The sequence below is a fragment of the Chanos chanos genome, chromosome 13, assembly GCF_902362185.1.
Source record: "Chanos chanos chromosome 13, fChaCha1.1, whole genome shotgun sequence".
Lineage (NCBI taxonomy): Eukaryota > Metazoa > Chordata > Actinopteri > Gonorynchiformes > Chanidae > Chanos > Chanos chanos.
The window spans coordinates 10,479,544-10,494,543 of record NC_044507.1 but is presented as its reverse complement, the minus strand read 5'-3'; the positions used below and the strand labels follow the sequence as shown (position 1 = coordinate 10,494,543).

General features: G+C 42.6%; 1 protein-coding gene across 2 annotated transcripts in view; it reads right to left on the bottom strand.

Moving 5' to 3' along the window:
* Positions 1–15,000, bottom strand: part of tbxas1 (thromboxane A synthase 1 (platelet)) — a 53,497-nt gene that overhangs the window by 24,793 nt on the left and 13,704 nt on the right. For both annotated transcript variants that reach the window (XM_030790066.1, XM_030790065.1), the window contains 4 exons: positions 14,353–14,446; positions 7,862–7,914; positions 2,966–3,062; positions 514–630 (listed from right to left, as the gene is read on the bottom strand). In XM_030790066.1, coding sequence (XP_030645926.1) covers positions 514–630; positions 2,966–3,062; positions 7,862–7,914; positions 14,353–14,446 — 361 coding nt within the window. The remainder of the gene's footprint in view (positions 1–513; positions 631–2,965; positions 3,063–7,861; positions 7,915–14,352; positions 14,447–15,000) is intronic.

Below are 15,000 nucleotides of genomic sequence, written 5' to 3'. Positions count from 1 at the left end.
ACAGTCTGCCGCGGAGCGGGTTCTCATATTTTTCGGGCTCCATTATATGAAAAGATTCTCTGGGCCCTCCAATGACTCCGACTAACGCATTCTAACGGTTCTCCGTTTCCAATAACCCCCAATCCGTCCGAGCCTACTCTTGAAGGAGAGAAAAAGAAAGAAAAGAACAGAGTGGCCGTGCATTCCTCTATGCTGATGTTAATCACACTTCAAAAGCTCCAGATGTGTGAAAAGAGGGAGAGAGAGACAGAGAGAGAGAGAGAAAGAGAGAGAGAAGGGTTAAGGACACTGACTGAGGTTCTTTTAAATGTTATATGGGGAATACCTAATTCTTGGTTACAGATTTAGATTGTAATCTAATCTATCTGCTTAAAAAAAAAAAAACCCTTCAACGATATTCAGAATTTGCTGCTGTAATTTCCATGAATGATGGATGGGGGTACAGTTCAATTGTATTCCACTACATTCACATGGTGTATAGTTATGAAAGGACAAAAAAAAAGCAGAACTCACCTCCTTCATCTTGGCGGCACTGAAAGATGGCGTGAGGATACTTCTCACTCGTTTCCATTTCTCATTCCTCAGCATAAGCAGAGACTCACTCATGGGCTTGGTGGCAGCTCCGAATTTCTGGAGAGAGAGAGAGAGAGAGAGACATGAGGAAACTGTTATTTTTGTCATCATCACCATAACCATTACTGTCATTACTGGCTGAGGACAACTTTTTTTTATTTAGCAAATTTATGGAAAAGGCAACAGTTAATAAAGAGATTAATGTCAAATAAACATCAAATTTGGAAGTATACTTCAGAATGAGGAAGAATGACTAACACTCGACTAGTATATGGGAGCTGGTTTCTAATGTACCAGAAAAAGAGGAAAAAAACAACAACCCAACTACACAGTGGTGTAAAGAATTATTAGAATTTGAAATATATAGAAAAATGACATCAGCAGTCTAACGTACACGGTGACCCTTCCTAGCAATGTGTAGGTGACTAATATGAATGATATGCTGATTGGACAACACAGCTTAAACTGTCAGTTGTAAATCAGCTGTCACCCAGGGTTAACGCTACGCCTTTAAACCAAAGCATCTACATCGCATTTCAAATCCAACCTCAGTATTTTGAATATGTAGACTGGTAAAAAAAAAACAGTTGTAGTGGCTGTGGCATTAGCAACTGTGACAAAGTCATCATGCGGAGAGGATGGTTCGCAAAATGTTGTGTTTTCTAAAACACTGCGTAATCTTGAGGTTTTATAATTACCGGTTACTGTGCGTTCGGACATATATATCTCAGCAATCTAATTTTACAAGACCGGCAGCGCAAACAGGGTTATTTTGCTTCATTAAAGTAATCGTCCATCTGCTTAGCTATGTAGCGTTGGCTAGCATGAGCAATAAGCAATTAGAGATAGAACTAGAGTTTTGGTAATTATACAAAGGGAGGCCAAGTCCTGGTTCTGGTGTCAGGGTTCAGTTCTGCTGACTAAAGTTCAGCTGTGTACATTTGGAGGTGAGGATGTATTTAACAGGATCCAACAAACTTTGTTTGTTTTTACGCTGCCATGGAGATGCACTTCATGAGCTTTCTCCTGCTGTCTGTTACAGATGGTGTGCAAGCTCTGAGTCGCTCTTACACACACACAGACACACACACAGACACACACACACACACACACACAGACACACAGACACACACACACACACACACACACACATACACACACACATATACACACACACACACACACACACACACACACTCAATGCACTACGAGGCAGAACGTTTTCTACCAATCTGACCTTTGGCACACCATACCGCTCTGCAGGCTACTGTCTTATAAAAATGCTCACTGTTGATTTTAAAGGAGGAAAATGGCCATTCAGTGGTGCTGAGTAACACGCGATGGTCCGGTCTTTGATATTTTAAAGAACCGCATTAAATCAACACTTAACAGCAGCCATGTACCTCCAATGACATACTTGTACAGACAGACTTATTTTCATATATTTTCAGATTGATGGTTAATGAAAAACTGATCACACACACACACATACACACACATGAAAATCTATGATTCGATTCACTATCTCATTATAACCTAATTGTTGTTTTATTAATTTCACTATAATAGCAGTTCAACATTCATCATTCTATTAAACTAATTCAATGAGCAATATAATACTGCGATGTAATATGTGTGTGTGTGTATATATATATATATCTCAGAGATGCCGAGAGAGAGAGAGAGAGAGAGAGAGAGAGAGAGCCCTGCTCTAGGTAGGCCATCCTACATTGTGTCTGTATTGATCTGGTCTTGCTTTCATCATCGCCCTCTGACATTTGGCAGTTATCTCATGACCCTTCCCCTCTCTTTGATACACATGTCATATGATCATTGCTTTTGCCCTCATTGACTGTGCTGAGGTCAGAGCTTTGGTCCATAGCCCTGCATCACTGCATTTCAAGCCCAGGGACACGTATTGATTCACAAACCCAAACAAACACAACTTCTGCCGACTGTAAATCAGAACAAGTAACGAGACAAAACATTCTCTTCATCATTACCAAATCATTTCATCAAATGCCAATGCCAAATGACTTCATCAAACACAAATGAAACTCTGTAAAGACATCAGGGTGTGACCAGATCCCTTAGTGCTGAATCTAATGTCTTCTTCAGATCTAACTTGAGGGATAGATAAACACTGGCAGTATGACAGCATTTTAAAGGTGAGGCTCTTCTTAATGATGTATTACTCGCAAAAGAAAACAGGCAAGGTAACATCCGGCTAAGAGCATATGAACTTCATTCAGAATCTGTCGAAATAGTGGACATTGACAGTGGACTTTCTGTGGGGACTGCATGAATTGTATGTGTGCGTGTGTGTGTGTGTGTGTGTGTGTGTGTGTGCGCGTGTATGTGTTTGAGCAGGTTGTGTGAGTGTGAGACTCACCATTCTGTTGGGGAAGTTGTTGAACTCCTTTACCATAATCTGTCTAAGCATGTCTGGGTCAGCCACCACGATCACTGCCCTTCTGCCAAGATAATAACTGAGAGACACAGAGAGTGTAAGAAACCAGATACGCGCACACACACACACACACACACACACACTTGCAATTGTATGCACACCGCTCAGACACAATCTTACTTGCACACAGATGAACACACTCTCACACAAACAAACAAACAAACACACATACGCACACACACACACACACACACACACACTCACTCTCTCTCTCTCTCTCTCTCTCTCTCTCTCAGGGTGAAATAAATAAATAATAGGGTGCATTCATTTTCCATGGGAACAACAGTTGAGAAAAGAACAAAGAGAACACATCCATCCAAGAACTTTGACTCCGTCCAACATCTGACAATATTCAACCTATGGAGCTCATCCTTTCTGCTTGACAGATCACTGGACTCTCTCACACACACAACACATGTGTGTCCTTCTCAGTGCCCAATAAGACGGGGCTGTGTGTGTACTTCACCTTTTTATTCATTCTTTTCTTTATCTCTTTACACTGAGGCTTGGCGTATCGCAGCTGTGTGGTCCGACAGTCAGTTGTAATAAAATGCAGGTTAAAAAGAACAGAGCGAATGTCCTTTAAAAACCTCGCTACAGTTTATTAGCCAGCTTTTTTTAATGAAAATCAATCTCACATGAAAAACTAGGGGTTTGTGGATAATTACACATCTTTATTAAGCCGCCATAATTGGATATGAAACCTTTTGGGCAAATAAATGAAACAATTCATCTAAGCCGAACATGCTTTAAAGCTGCCCTTTAACAACAGAGAGTTTGGAGCTCTGGTCCTTTTGGCGTATCGCAAGGCACAAAGCATGGTCAGCCAGAGCTGATAATCAATCCTGGCCAAAACTCTTCTCTGAGTATTGAGACTTATTACTGCAGCATGGCTCCAATACTGCCTGCCTCTCAGCACACTGACAATTAGCCTTTTACCCCAGCCATACAATTTTAGCTTCTGGGAATGTTACCAGGATGTAGAGAATGTTACAAGTGAATATTCTCTGGAAACAGAATTCTGAGTGGTTTTCACGAGGTAGAACGAGCTAAGGTTTGCAGAGAATTCTGGGAATGTTACACGCAGAAATCATTTCCACGTATTGTTTTGATTAAACGTTCTTAGAACTTCCTAGAAATATAATGCTTACAGCCGCCTTTGTGTTTGAGATTAACTGCAAAGGAATTTCTCCCCCAAAGTCTTGAGAACCCACCATTTGTTTGAGCATATTCTGTGCAGATGAGCCCACATCTGTGGGGACATAGGAACTGACGGTACGTCAATACCACCCAGAAGTGTTGTCAATTCCTACTTCTTTGTCCTGAGTCCCGTTCACACATGCACTGCAACCCTGAAATAATCTAGAATCTAACCGGAGGAGCTGTATATGTGAACGAAAATGTCCGAATCAGTCGGATCGGATCCTAAACGGACTTTATTCTACCAGTCCCCTAGCACAAAGTTCATTGTATGTTCCACCGAGTCTAAGTGTGAATAGAGCGGATTATAGTCCGGAAAATGCGCAGTGAGCAAGTGGGCATGTTGATGACGTTTCTAACATGTGACTGGCGCGAAACTGGAAGACTACAAACAACCGAGGGTGAAGAAGAAGGGCCATTTACACGAAGATGCCAACGAAAATGTCGAACATGGAGAGACGGAGAGATTTGGGAACTTCTGTCGGTAAGGGCCAACGACGAAATCATCAGACAAAGGTCGGCAGCCTCGTCCGCCATTTTCGATGTGTTGTAAACAAAACACTGCGATTTTCGCAGAATACTTTTTGCGTCATGTCCTGCCTCCTGCACGCTCTACCCAGGTGCCACCCCTCACCTAAACCAAACGGAGCATTTCGGTGAGATCGCGTCGGACACTGACAGTCTCTTGTTGTGTGCTACATGTGTGAAAGAGCAACTTTGGACAAAATGCGAACCTGATTCTGTGGGCATAGTCCGTAGTGCATATGTGAAAACGGCTCTGGTCTTGAAAGGTTAGAGGGACGCTACATATTTGCTACTGCTCAGGTGACAGTAAAAACGTCCATTGTCTCCAGCTGTAGCTAGCGCTACACTGATGCTTTTCTAAAGCAGTGCTGTAGGTGCTGACCTCCATCTTATGTGTACAGAGGTCCGGTGGCTTTGAAGTTAGCCATCCATTTTTGATATCATTACGTTCATTTATAAATGCTGAAAAGCTTCCAACGCCTCCTTTTAGTCTTCACCTCTGTCGTCGGCCTCGGTTCTACCTGGCTGATTTATTCCGAGTGGTTTTAAAAGCGTAGAAACTTCTAGAAGATTTCTCCTTAATAACCTTAGAGCTTTTCTGAACTTTGATGACTGATAATCATAATCAACATACCTCGTGGGACCGGCGACCGTGCCAAGCGCTGATATATTTTTCAAAGCCTTCGCTTTAGAGGGTGTCTGGGGCTGTTGGATTATGCTAACTGAAAGCTGTAGTAATGTCTTCTGACATGTATCCTCACTTTCCGATTTAGTCCTCTTTTCCGGTCCTGCTACAAAATCCGAGCCAGAGCAACCCCCCCCCCCCCCCCCCCCCCCCGCCCAAACCTGTGCCCTACCCCCCTCTTTCTCTACATTTCCACTTCCCTCATATTTAGCACAGGCTCCGTCCCACCTTTGATCTTTCCGGAGAAGAAATAAGTCTTTCAGAAGCAGGCCTGCATATCAAACACGAGGTAATCTACACAGTACATCTACAGAGAGCTGGGCTAAATTAAAGCTCACAAGAGAGTCTGTGATCAGCTAGTTCTGCCTGATGAAGTTTCAGACAAGCTCTGCTTATGAATCTCACACAAACACAGACACACACAGAAATGTCAAAAAACAAGCAGGTTACAGTTTTAGCTTAAAATATATACACATGTGGGCCTTTCCAAAGAAGCAGGCAATTGTTCTTCCAGAGGCCCGCATCTATGCAAGAAGTGGGTCCAGCTTCCTAATTATAAAATCCAGGAACTCATGAAGACCTAGATAAACTGAATCAGGTTTGTTTGTGCAAGGTTAGAGCAAAAGTCTGCCTGCCCCACGGCCCTGTGGGAGTACTGCCAGTGGCTGCCTACCAGGAGAGCTCCAGCATCAAACCAGGGCTGTGCTTTCTCATGGGCTAAGCAATGTCAGACTGAATACAAAAAAAACCCCCAATCAAATAAAATCCAGTTTAGATCTCCAAATTTTTTCCTAAAATGGACCAAATACATACATCACGTGCGAGTGCTGGACTAAAGGGAGTTTGCTTATGTGCAGCACGAAACGTGATGTTCGTAAATACATCGACACATCTAGCTTGACAAACCAAATGGCCATTAGCTGCAAAAGCTGCAAAAATAGGTGGTTAATCAAGAGCTGGCCTAGGGGTGACCCCGAATAGTCAACTATTCGACCATTCGATCAAAGGGGCCTGATTCGACTGCCAATCTCGCAGTTGAATCGATGCAAAATGTGTTTATGAAACAAGAATCATTCCATCCCTGTTGGATGGGGGGTGCGACTGAAAAAGTGGCATGTTTCACCATTCCTTATGGAAGTCCTAGGATGCTGTGAATTTACATTTAATTTAGATTCTGTTTCTCGTGATAACATGTTATTTTTATATGTGTTCTCGAGATCTTGACTTGTCATTATCACGAGATAACAAAACTTTGTTTTCTCCAGAAAATGACATAATTATTCGTTACCACAGGAAAACAGTTGTTTTCTTGGAGATCTCGAATGAATTATGTCGTTATTTCGAGAAAACAAAGTTTCGTTGTTTCATAAATAACTCAAGATCTCAAGAAAACAAAGTTTTGCTATTTTGTAAAATAACTCGAGATCTCGAGAAAACAAAGAAAATAACACTTTATCACAAGAGAACGGAATCAAAATTAAAACATAAACTGGTTGCATCTTAGAGTTTCCATAGTTCCTGCTGGGAAAGAAAGCCAATAAAACCTTCCATACCACACCCCTGTTCCTTCAGTCTCATTACCTACAGTGGGACGACCCGTGTGGACTATTACCTTGACAGCTGCCCGTGTGTCTGTATTGAAATTTAACGCATAAGATAACGACCCAGCCAGTTGTCTTGGTCCAAGTGAAGAGGCAAAAGGTAACACGTGTCAAGAAGACAAACTGTTTAATTGGGTGTTTTAGCTCTTTTGTCTGACGCGGAAAAATGGAAGCCGGTGTCACAAATGAAAATGTGAATCAATGAGGGAAAAAAACATGATTCGACGATTAGTCGACGATAGGCAAGACTTGACGAATCAGATTTGGCTATGTAAATTCTTAGTCGGGGACACCTCTAATCTAGCCCTGTATCAAATTCTTAAGATGATTCAGGTCCATATTAGCAATAGAGAACAAAACATGAAGTAAACTATTAGTTAAGGTGGTTAACATTTAGAATGCTAACAACAGACTGATGAGACATCTACACACTACTGGCTCTTTCAGAGTTGTCAGAGTGTCGAAAGAAAAAAAAACAGATTTTTTTTTTTTACTTGCAGGCAAAACAAACGAAAAAAACACAATCCTTGCACATTATTGTTTCTATTTATTTATTTGTTTTATTTACCTTCTCATTTTTAAATCTCTCACAAATCTATTTCTTTTGTTAAAGGCCTGCTCTTGTGATCTATGTGTGTTTGTAGAAACCTTTAACTCTTCAAGGAGGTTTTGACAAATCCTTCTGAAAGAGTCATCTCTCTGTGCCAGTTGTGTGTGAGTTAAGTCTTTGTTTATTTGACCTCACTATCAAAACACCTGCAAAAAAAAAAAAAAAAGAGAGCAAGAGAGAGAGAGAGAGGGACTTACCCGCATACTTTCCCATACTTGTTAATCAGGTCTGCATGAGCCTCAAAAAAGCCCTGTGAACAAAGACAGTAACACTATTAGAGGAAGTATCACTTTGAGTATATATGTGTGTGTGTGTGTGTTCATGAGTGAATGAGAATGGAGTAGTAGAGTGAAAGAAAGAAAGAAACAAAGAAAGAAAGAAAGAAAGGGAGAAAAGACGGAAAGGTGAGACGTTACAAATCCCAGCCACCAAGTCAGCTCTGCAATTTCTCATAACTGTGCGTGACAAATGACTGACAGGTTAATAAGTCTGGCAACACACTCCCTGAAAAACAAAGCATCGCGCTCAAGGTTGTGTATATGTGTCTTTGTGTGTGTTTCTCTGTGTCTCTGTGTGTGTATGTTTATTTGTGTCTCTCCCTGTGTGTGTGTGTGTGTGTTTGTGCCCTAAAGCAACCCCCTGTCTTCCTCTGTTTGTCCTTGATGAAAAGTTCAGCTGCACTTTTGGTAATGGCCTCTGGTTTTCCTAAGTTGGCAATGCACATTTGAAGGAACTGCTTCAAATTTTTAATGACAAATCCCATTAAGCCTGGATATGCACGGAAATCCTCAATTTGGGTCTAAATACAAATAAAAGAAAAGGTTTCCCTTCAAATATATCAGTATTAATCAATCATTTCAGTTCAAAGTACAGCCTAAACAGAAAACGTTTTTCCCCTATGGTTCTAAACATCTCTGATCAATCAACTCTTAACAAGAATTTACACGAAATAATCGGAGATGAAGACTAAGACCATATGAAACAAGTAATCAAGAATCTCATCTTTTTATCAAAGGTTTTTTTTTTTCATTTGTTCTGTCCTTGCCTTTTAGGTTACGAAAAACCCTATGCTTTCCGGCCGGTTAAGATTAAAATAAATAACAGTCACATCAAAATGCCCACACCGGTTAGATGTGGGACTGAAGTCGATGGGGAGAAATTTCACATTCACACACAGCGAGAGGCCACAGACTGCACTGATGAACGTGTGTGTCGTTTTTGTTCTCAGTGGGTGGGCGCCTCTGCAAACATTTGCATATTCACATTCAGAGTCAGTAATTAATTTACTAGAGACTTGCAATTTAAATCAATAAGAGATCAGGAAACGGTTACCAGCTGTCAGACCGCCAAACTCCAACACCCCCCCCCCAAAAAAAAACCCAACCACCCCTTCCCCCGACCTTGTGAAATCGGTGCGTTCTCTTAGATTCCTCATGCTGTTTTACCTCCCAGATTTTCTCATCTTCGCATAACCGACTAAGATGTATTCAGAGCTAAAAGACAAAGCAGGACATCCACAGGAAAGTCAAGGCTTTACTTGCACTGCCTGCTAATCATTTGTACAAGGACAGCATGCAAAGTCAGCAAAATAAGAAGGCAAAATTCTTGTAATAAAACAAGAAATGAATTCCCCTCTCTCATATAAGTCAAGACTAGGCATTTACAGCTGCCATTGCATAGGAATGATTAATTCAAGAAAAGTGAATGTAGTATCATTCAGAATTCTGGCCACCACATGGTTGCGTAAATGTGTGTGAGTGTATGTGTGTTTGTGTGTGTGTGTGTCAGACAAAAAGACAGACAGAAAAGGGCATAGACGGATTGATGGACTGATGAAAAATACAGTAGAGGCTCAGAAGCTGCAGTCTCTCTCACGAAGCAACAGCCAGACTAATAACCCTGTCTGACCAACCGCACACCCTACGACTGAGAGAGAGAAACAGAGAGAGATAGGAAGAGAGAGAGAGAGAGAGAGAGGAAGAGAGAGAGAGAGAGAGAGAGAGAGAGAGAGAGAGAATTTGCTGGTGAGGGGTACTGATATAGAAATAGAAAACTGGAGTGAAATAGAGAGAGAGAGACAATGAAAGATAAATGAATGAAAGCAGAAATGAAAAGTCGTACAATAAGTACAACCTGAATTCTGCGAGAGCAAAGAGACACATAAAATTCACCCTGTCCCCAGAGACAGTAACACTCAAGTTTGAACTCTTCAGAAAACTGAGGCTGTCTTCATTCTGTCTTCCTCTATTAAAACGGATGTTAGATCACTATTAGAAATGCATTGCTTTGTTTGTCAATACCACAATGACCATCCACTCCCATATTATCCTACAAATATCAAATGTAAAAACATGTAGTATAAGATCCATTACTTTGTGTGTGTGTGTGTGTGTGTGTACGTGCGTGCGTGTGGGGTGGGGGTGTACCTGATCTAGACAAACCTACAGAGTTTGTAAGCACAGTGCATCTCACCATAGACCCATGTGTGTCTTTAAAAAGAGTATGCGCCATTATCAGCATCTTATCTATCTCATGCCGCCAACTATTACTACAATAACTCATGCTGTATTCAATAGGGAATGCTTCATCTAACATTTATGATTTTACCAGGTTTAAAATATCAGCCTGTATGTGCAGTTAGAAGACGTGCCATTTGTGAGCTGCTATAGTACAGCAGATTGATTAGACAGTCATGCGGAGAGACAGATACTGGCGCGTCTTTGAGCTATGAGTCTCTGCCACTAGGTGTCAGTGGAGAGCAGAGGCTGGACGGTTTCCTGGGAGTGAACTACCCAGCAGCATCGATCTAGCGCATCACCCCAGCTCCCAGGGAGCCCAGCCTGGACAAAGCCATTGGAATACCATCAAGTCAATCCATGTACTTAACGACTGACGTGAGTCATGTGGCTTCCCTCTGAGCTGGAACAGTGCATAAAAATTTGAGTTCATCATCAAAGCAAAACAAAACAAAGCAAAAAAAAAAACCCCAACAACAACAAAAAAAACAGACAAAATTTCATTGGCTACCACGCCAGTACAGTCTCTTCATTCTGTCTTTGTCTGACCTGCTAAGCTTGACACTGAGTCATAACGGTATTTTAAGTTGACTGTTTCATTATATTCATCCGTTCATCAAAGCGCTAATGAGAAATGGAAACTGCTAGCTCGATCGAAAGTACCACTTTATGCCTTTGACCTTGTCCTGAGATGTGACGATCTCTGTCAAGATATGAAAGAGAGTAGAAGAGACAGAACAAGAAAAAGAGGCAAGACAAAGGGAGGGAGAGAGAGACAGAGAGAGAGACACACACAGACAGAGAGAGAGAGAGAGAGAGACTGAGGGAGTGAGACTGAGCAGGGACGGGGCTGCAGACAGTAGCTCTCTGGAGGCAGATTCACAGGGAGCATGTTGGGGGTTGATATGCAGTGTACAGCGGTAAATGACTCTCCTGCCTCACAGCTAATGATGGGGCAGACGCACGGGCTCCACGCCCTCTGCTCTGTGCACCCCACCACACTGAAGCCCTGTGAAATTCCCGCCCCAGGCATTCCTGAAGAATACGTGCCCCGTGTGTGTGTGTGTGTGTGTGTGTGTGTGAGAGAGAGAGAGACAGAGACAGAGACAGAGAGAGAGACAGAGACAGAGACAGACAGAGAGAGAGAGACTGAGAGTGTGCTGTAGTGAGTATTGGGTTATGTTTCCTAATTTTGTCTACCTGTGTCTTTCATCACTCAGCATTGGGTAAGTGTGTATTTCAGGGTTTTTTTTGCAGCATGTGTGTGTGTGTGTGTGTGTGTGTGTGTGTGTGTGTGTGTGAGAGAGAGACAGAGACAGAGACAGAGACAGAGACAGAGACAGAGAGAGAGAGAGAGAGAGAGAGAGAGACTGAGAGTGTGCTGTAGTGAGTATTGGGTTATGTTTCCTAATTTTGTCTACCTGTGTCTTTCATCATTCAGCATTGGGTAAGTGTGTATTTCAGGGGGGGTTTTTGCAGCATGTGTGTGTGTGTGTGTGTGTGTGTGTGTGTTGAAGAAAAAGAGCGATTTGGCTAGGTCCTGCGTGGCATGGCTCAATTCAAACAAATGAGCGGGTCCCTGCAGCCTGCCAGGATCCTAATTGAAGATTCATCACAGATGGAGGCGATCAATAAAACAGGCTTGACTGAAGCGTATGGAAACTGTTCTCAAGTTTGTCCTATTGGAATTCTTTTAACCCAAAAAGATTAGCCACTTCCACTCACTTTCCTCCTCATTGCTTGCCCTTGATGTTCTGGAAGGTTCTCAGGGTGTTTTGGCCACTGGGGTTACTAATGACTTCTTATGTCTTGAACATTCACACAGAGAACAGTGACAAAGCCACTGTGGCATGACCTTGAAAACACACACACACACACACACACACACACCCACACACACACACAATAAGGGCCAGAGGGAAGGGCGCTGGACAAGGGAGTTACACATGCTATTACAGAGAGAAGGTGAACGTGTCTGTGTGTGTGTGTGCGTGTGTGGTGTTATTGTATAGGTGCTTGTGCTTTGTAATGGAGCATGTCCTGTTAATGTACAGTTGTTAAGTTTAGAGGAGTGAGTTTGAGAGAGAGAGAGAGAGAGAGAGAGAGAGAGAGAGACTGTTACTGAGATGATTGCCCATGTGGATAATTTCTGCCAAAGAAACTGTGCAAAGCCCAGGGAGCAGCTAACTCAGCGCAGACAGAAAAAGTAAGAAGAGCAGAAACAGACACAGACAGACAGACAGACAGATCTTTTCTCTGGAATAAAACCCACAGACAGTAAGACAGAGAGACAGACAGACAGACAGAGACAATTGTTCTGAAAAGGTCAAACAAACAAGCCATGACACTGATGGACAAACAGACAGATTGATGGCTTAAGAGTGGGACCTGCAATGGCCACATTGTGTATGTGATAGTACACGGAGGACAGAGCATGTTAACACAAAAAGGAGATCTAAGCCATTAGCTTCTCCCTTTCTGTTTCACCTCTCTCTCTCTCTCTCTCTCTCTTTGTCTTTGTCTCTTTCTTTTCATCTCTCTCCTTCCTTCCCCCCACTCTCTGTTACCCCCAAGCCCCCCCCCCACCACCCCTTAATTGAACTCTCACTGTGAGCAATATTCAGTCACCTGCACTGACACCTCCGGATGTGATTGTGTTATCTCCGCTGAGTTCAACACACACGAACGCACGCACGCACGCACACACACACACACACACACACAGGATTTGGCTGCAAGGGATGGCCTCTAGAAGTGGGTCAGAGAATTCTGAGAGAGCATGGCTCCAGAGACTGCTGTTTGTGAAGCTAAGACTGTGTCTGCTACACACACACACACACACACACACACACACACGCATGCATGCACACACAATACACACACAAACACATGCGCACACATACATACAGAGGGATGATCATTCCCTCTGCTTCACCTGGGGAACTGCATCTAAACTCAAAGTAAATATGCATATTCATGCCGATCATGAATATTCATCGACGGCTCTCGCCACGATCCTCCCATTCGCTTTGGTCCGCACACGACAGAACAGACAAGAGAACCGAAAACAGACGGAAAGAGAAACAGAAAGAGGGAGAGGAAAGAAAGAGAGAGAGGGAGAGAGAGAGAGAGAGGAACAGAGAGACGGAGAGTGAAAAGACAGGCGTGTCATAACAGAAAGACAGGGAGATAGAGAGATGCGAGGTTTGTAAACGACAGGCCGTCCAGCCCATCGTGGCACACTGACAGAAGCATATCGATCTGTGAATCTCGTTAAGAGGTTGAACATAACCATAAGGCCCAGCAGCGTAGCCTTGATATCACAGCGGGAGCTCTCTGTTTAAGAACACATCACTCCGCGGCACTGCCGCTTTGACTAATACTCAAAACAGACACTCATACTCAGCCCACTGCTTGTCATAATGATAAAGCACCATTACCTCTCTCTCTCTCTCTCTCTCTTTTTTTTTTTTTTTTTAACTCGAGCCATTGCGAAGATGCTCGAGCGAACGTTGAAATTCACCAGTAAATACGCTCAGCCCTTCCAGCTGTTGTTTAGACTTGATATTTCGTCGTTTTTTTTTTTTTTTTTGGTTGCCCCTGTCCCCGTAAACCTAAAAGGCCAAATCTGAACGGCCAAGTGGTTGCGCTTGCTGCTGGAGGACTGCGTTTCTAGATCTGTCCAATCAGGGCTGGCTCTTGATTTTGCTACTAAGGCGAGGGTGGATGGAGAGGAGGAGAAAGACAAAAGGGATTAATTCAATGATATCGAACCAGCCTACACACTTCTACATATTCATCATGAAACGAAAGCAATCACTAAAAAGGCTAATCTGTTTGGCAATCACATGGTATTAAAAGTCATTACTTCTGACTCATCGTTAATGAACAAATCTAATGAAGTGCAGCTGGATATTAGAACTGTCATTTTTCTTGCTGGGGAGGGGGGGGGGGGGGGGGGGGGGGGGTAGGGGGGGGGGCGGGGGGTTGATGGTGGAGAGTGTGTGTTCTGTTGGTATATATGTATACATGTCTGTGTTGCGATATTGCTTTGCCATGACCGTCTTGCTATGATCATTTAGGATCAGTTAGGATGGAATATGAGTTCATTAATATCAAAATCATATTGTAGAATAAGATGTCAATCTGTTCCTTAAAAATGGAGCTCTTACCCGTCGAAAAAGCATCAGGTTCCCGAAGAACGGCATAGGTTTGGGGTGTTTAATGCCATGTCGCGACAACACAGAGTAGGGGTGCACTGAATACCTATTAAGTAGAGAGTGAGAGAAAGAAAAAAAGAAAGAGAGAGAGAGAGAGAGAGAGAGAGAGAGAGAGAGAGAAAGAAAGAGGGATAAAGAGGTATAAATGTATATACAGAATATGTAAGGAGTAAGGTAAATGCAACGGAGGTTAGTGCTCTTAATCACACAGACATGGTGTCAAGCAGGGTCTTCCAACAAACACACAACATTATGACAGCTGAAGAATTTCACTTCACAAGGGAACACAACATTTCCTGTGAGTCTTGAAAAATAAAAAACGAAAAAAAAAAGATGAGATCATGCATTATACATGAGCCTGGATATTGCTGACACACCAGTCCTTGGGTTGGAGGACTTTTAGAGCATGACTTTGAAGTGCATTGTGGGAAATGACAGGACACTATTTGGTCATGTACCACGTTGTTTGTTCCTTAAATTGACAAAGTTTCTCCAGAAATACAGAATTAGAAAGTCAGATGGCGTAACTCCGATTGAGTGGAAAGGCAAGACAGAAAGCTCAGGATTTGTGCTCATGATTTTCACGAGTCATATTTTTTC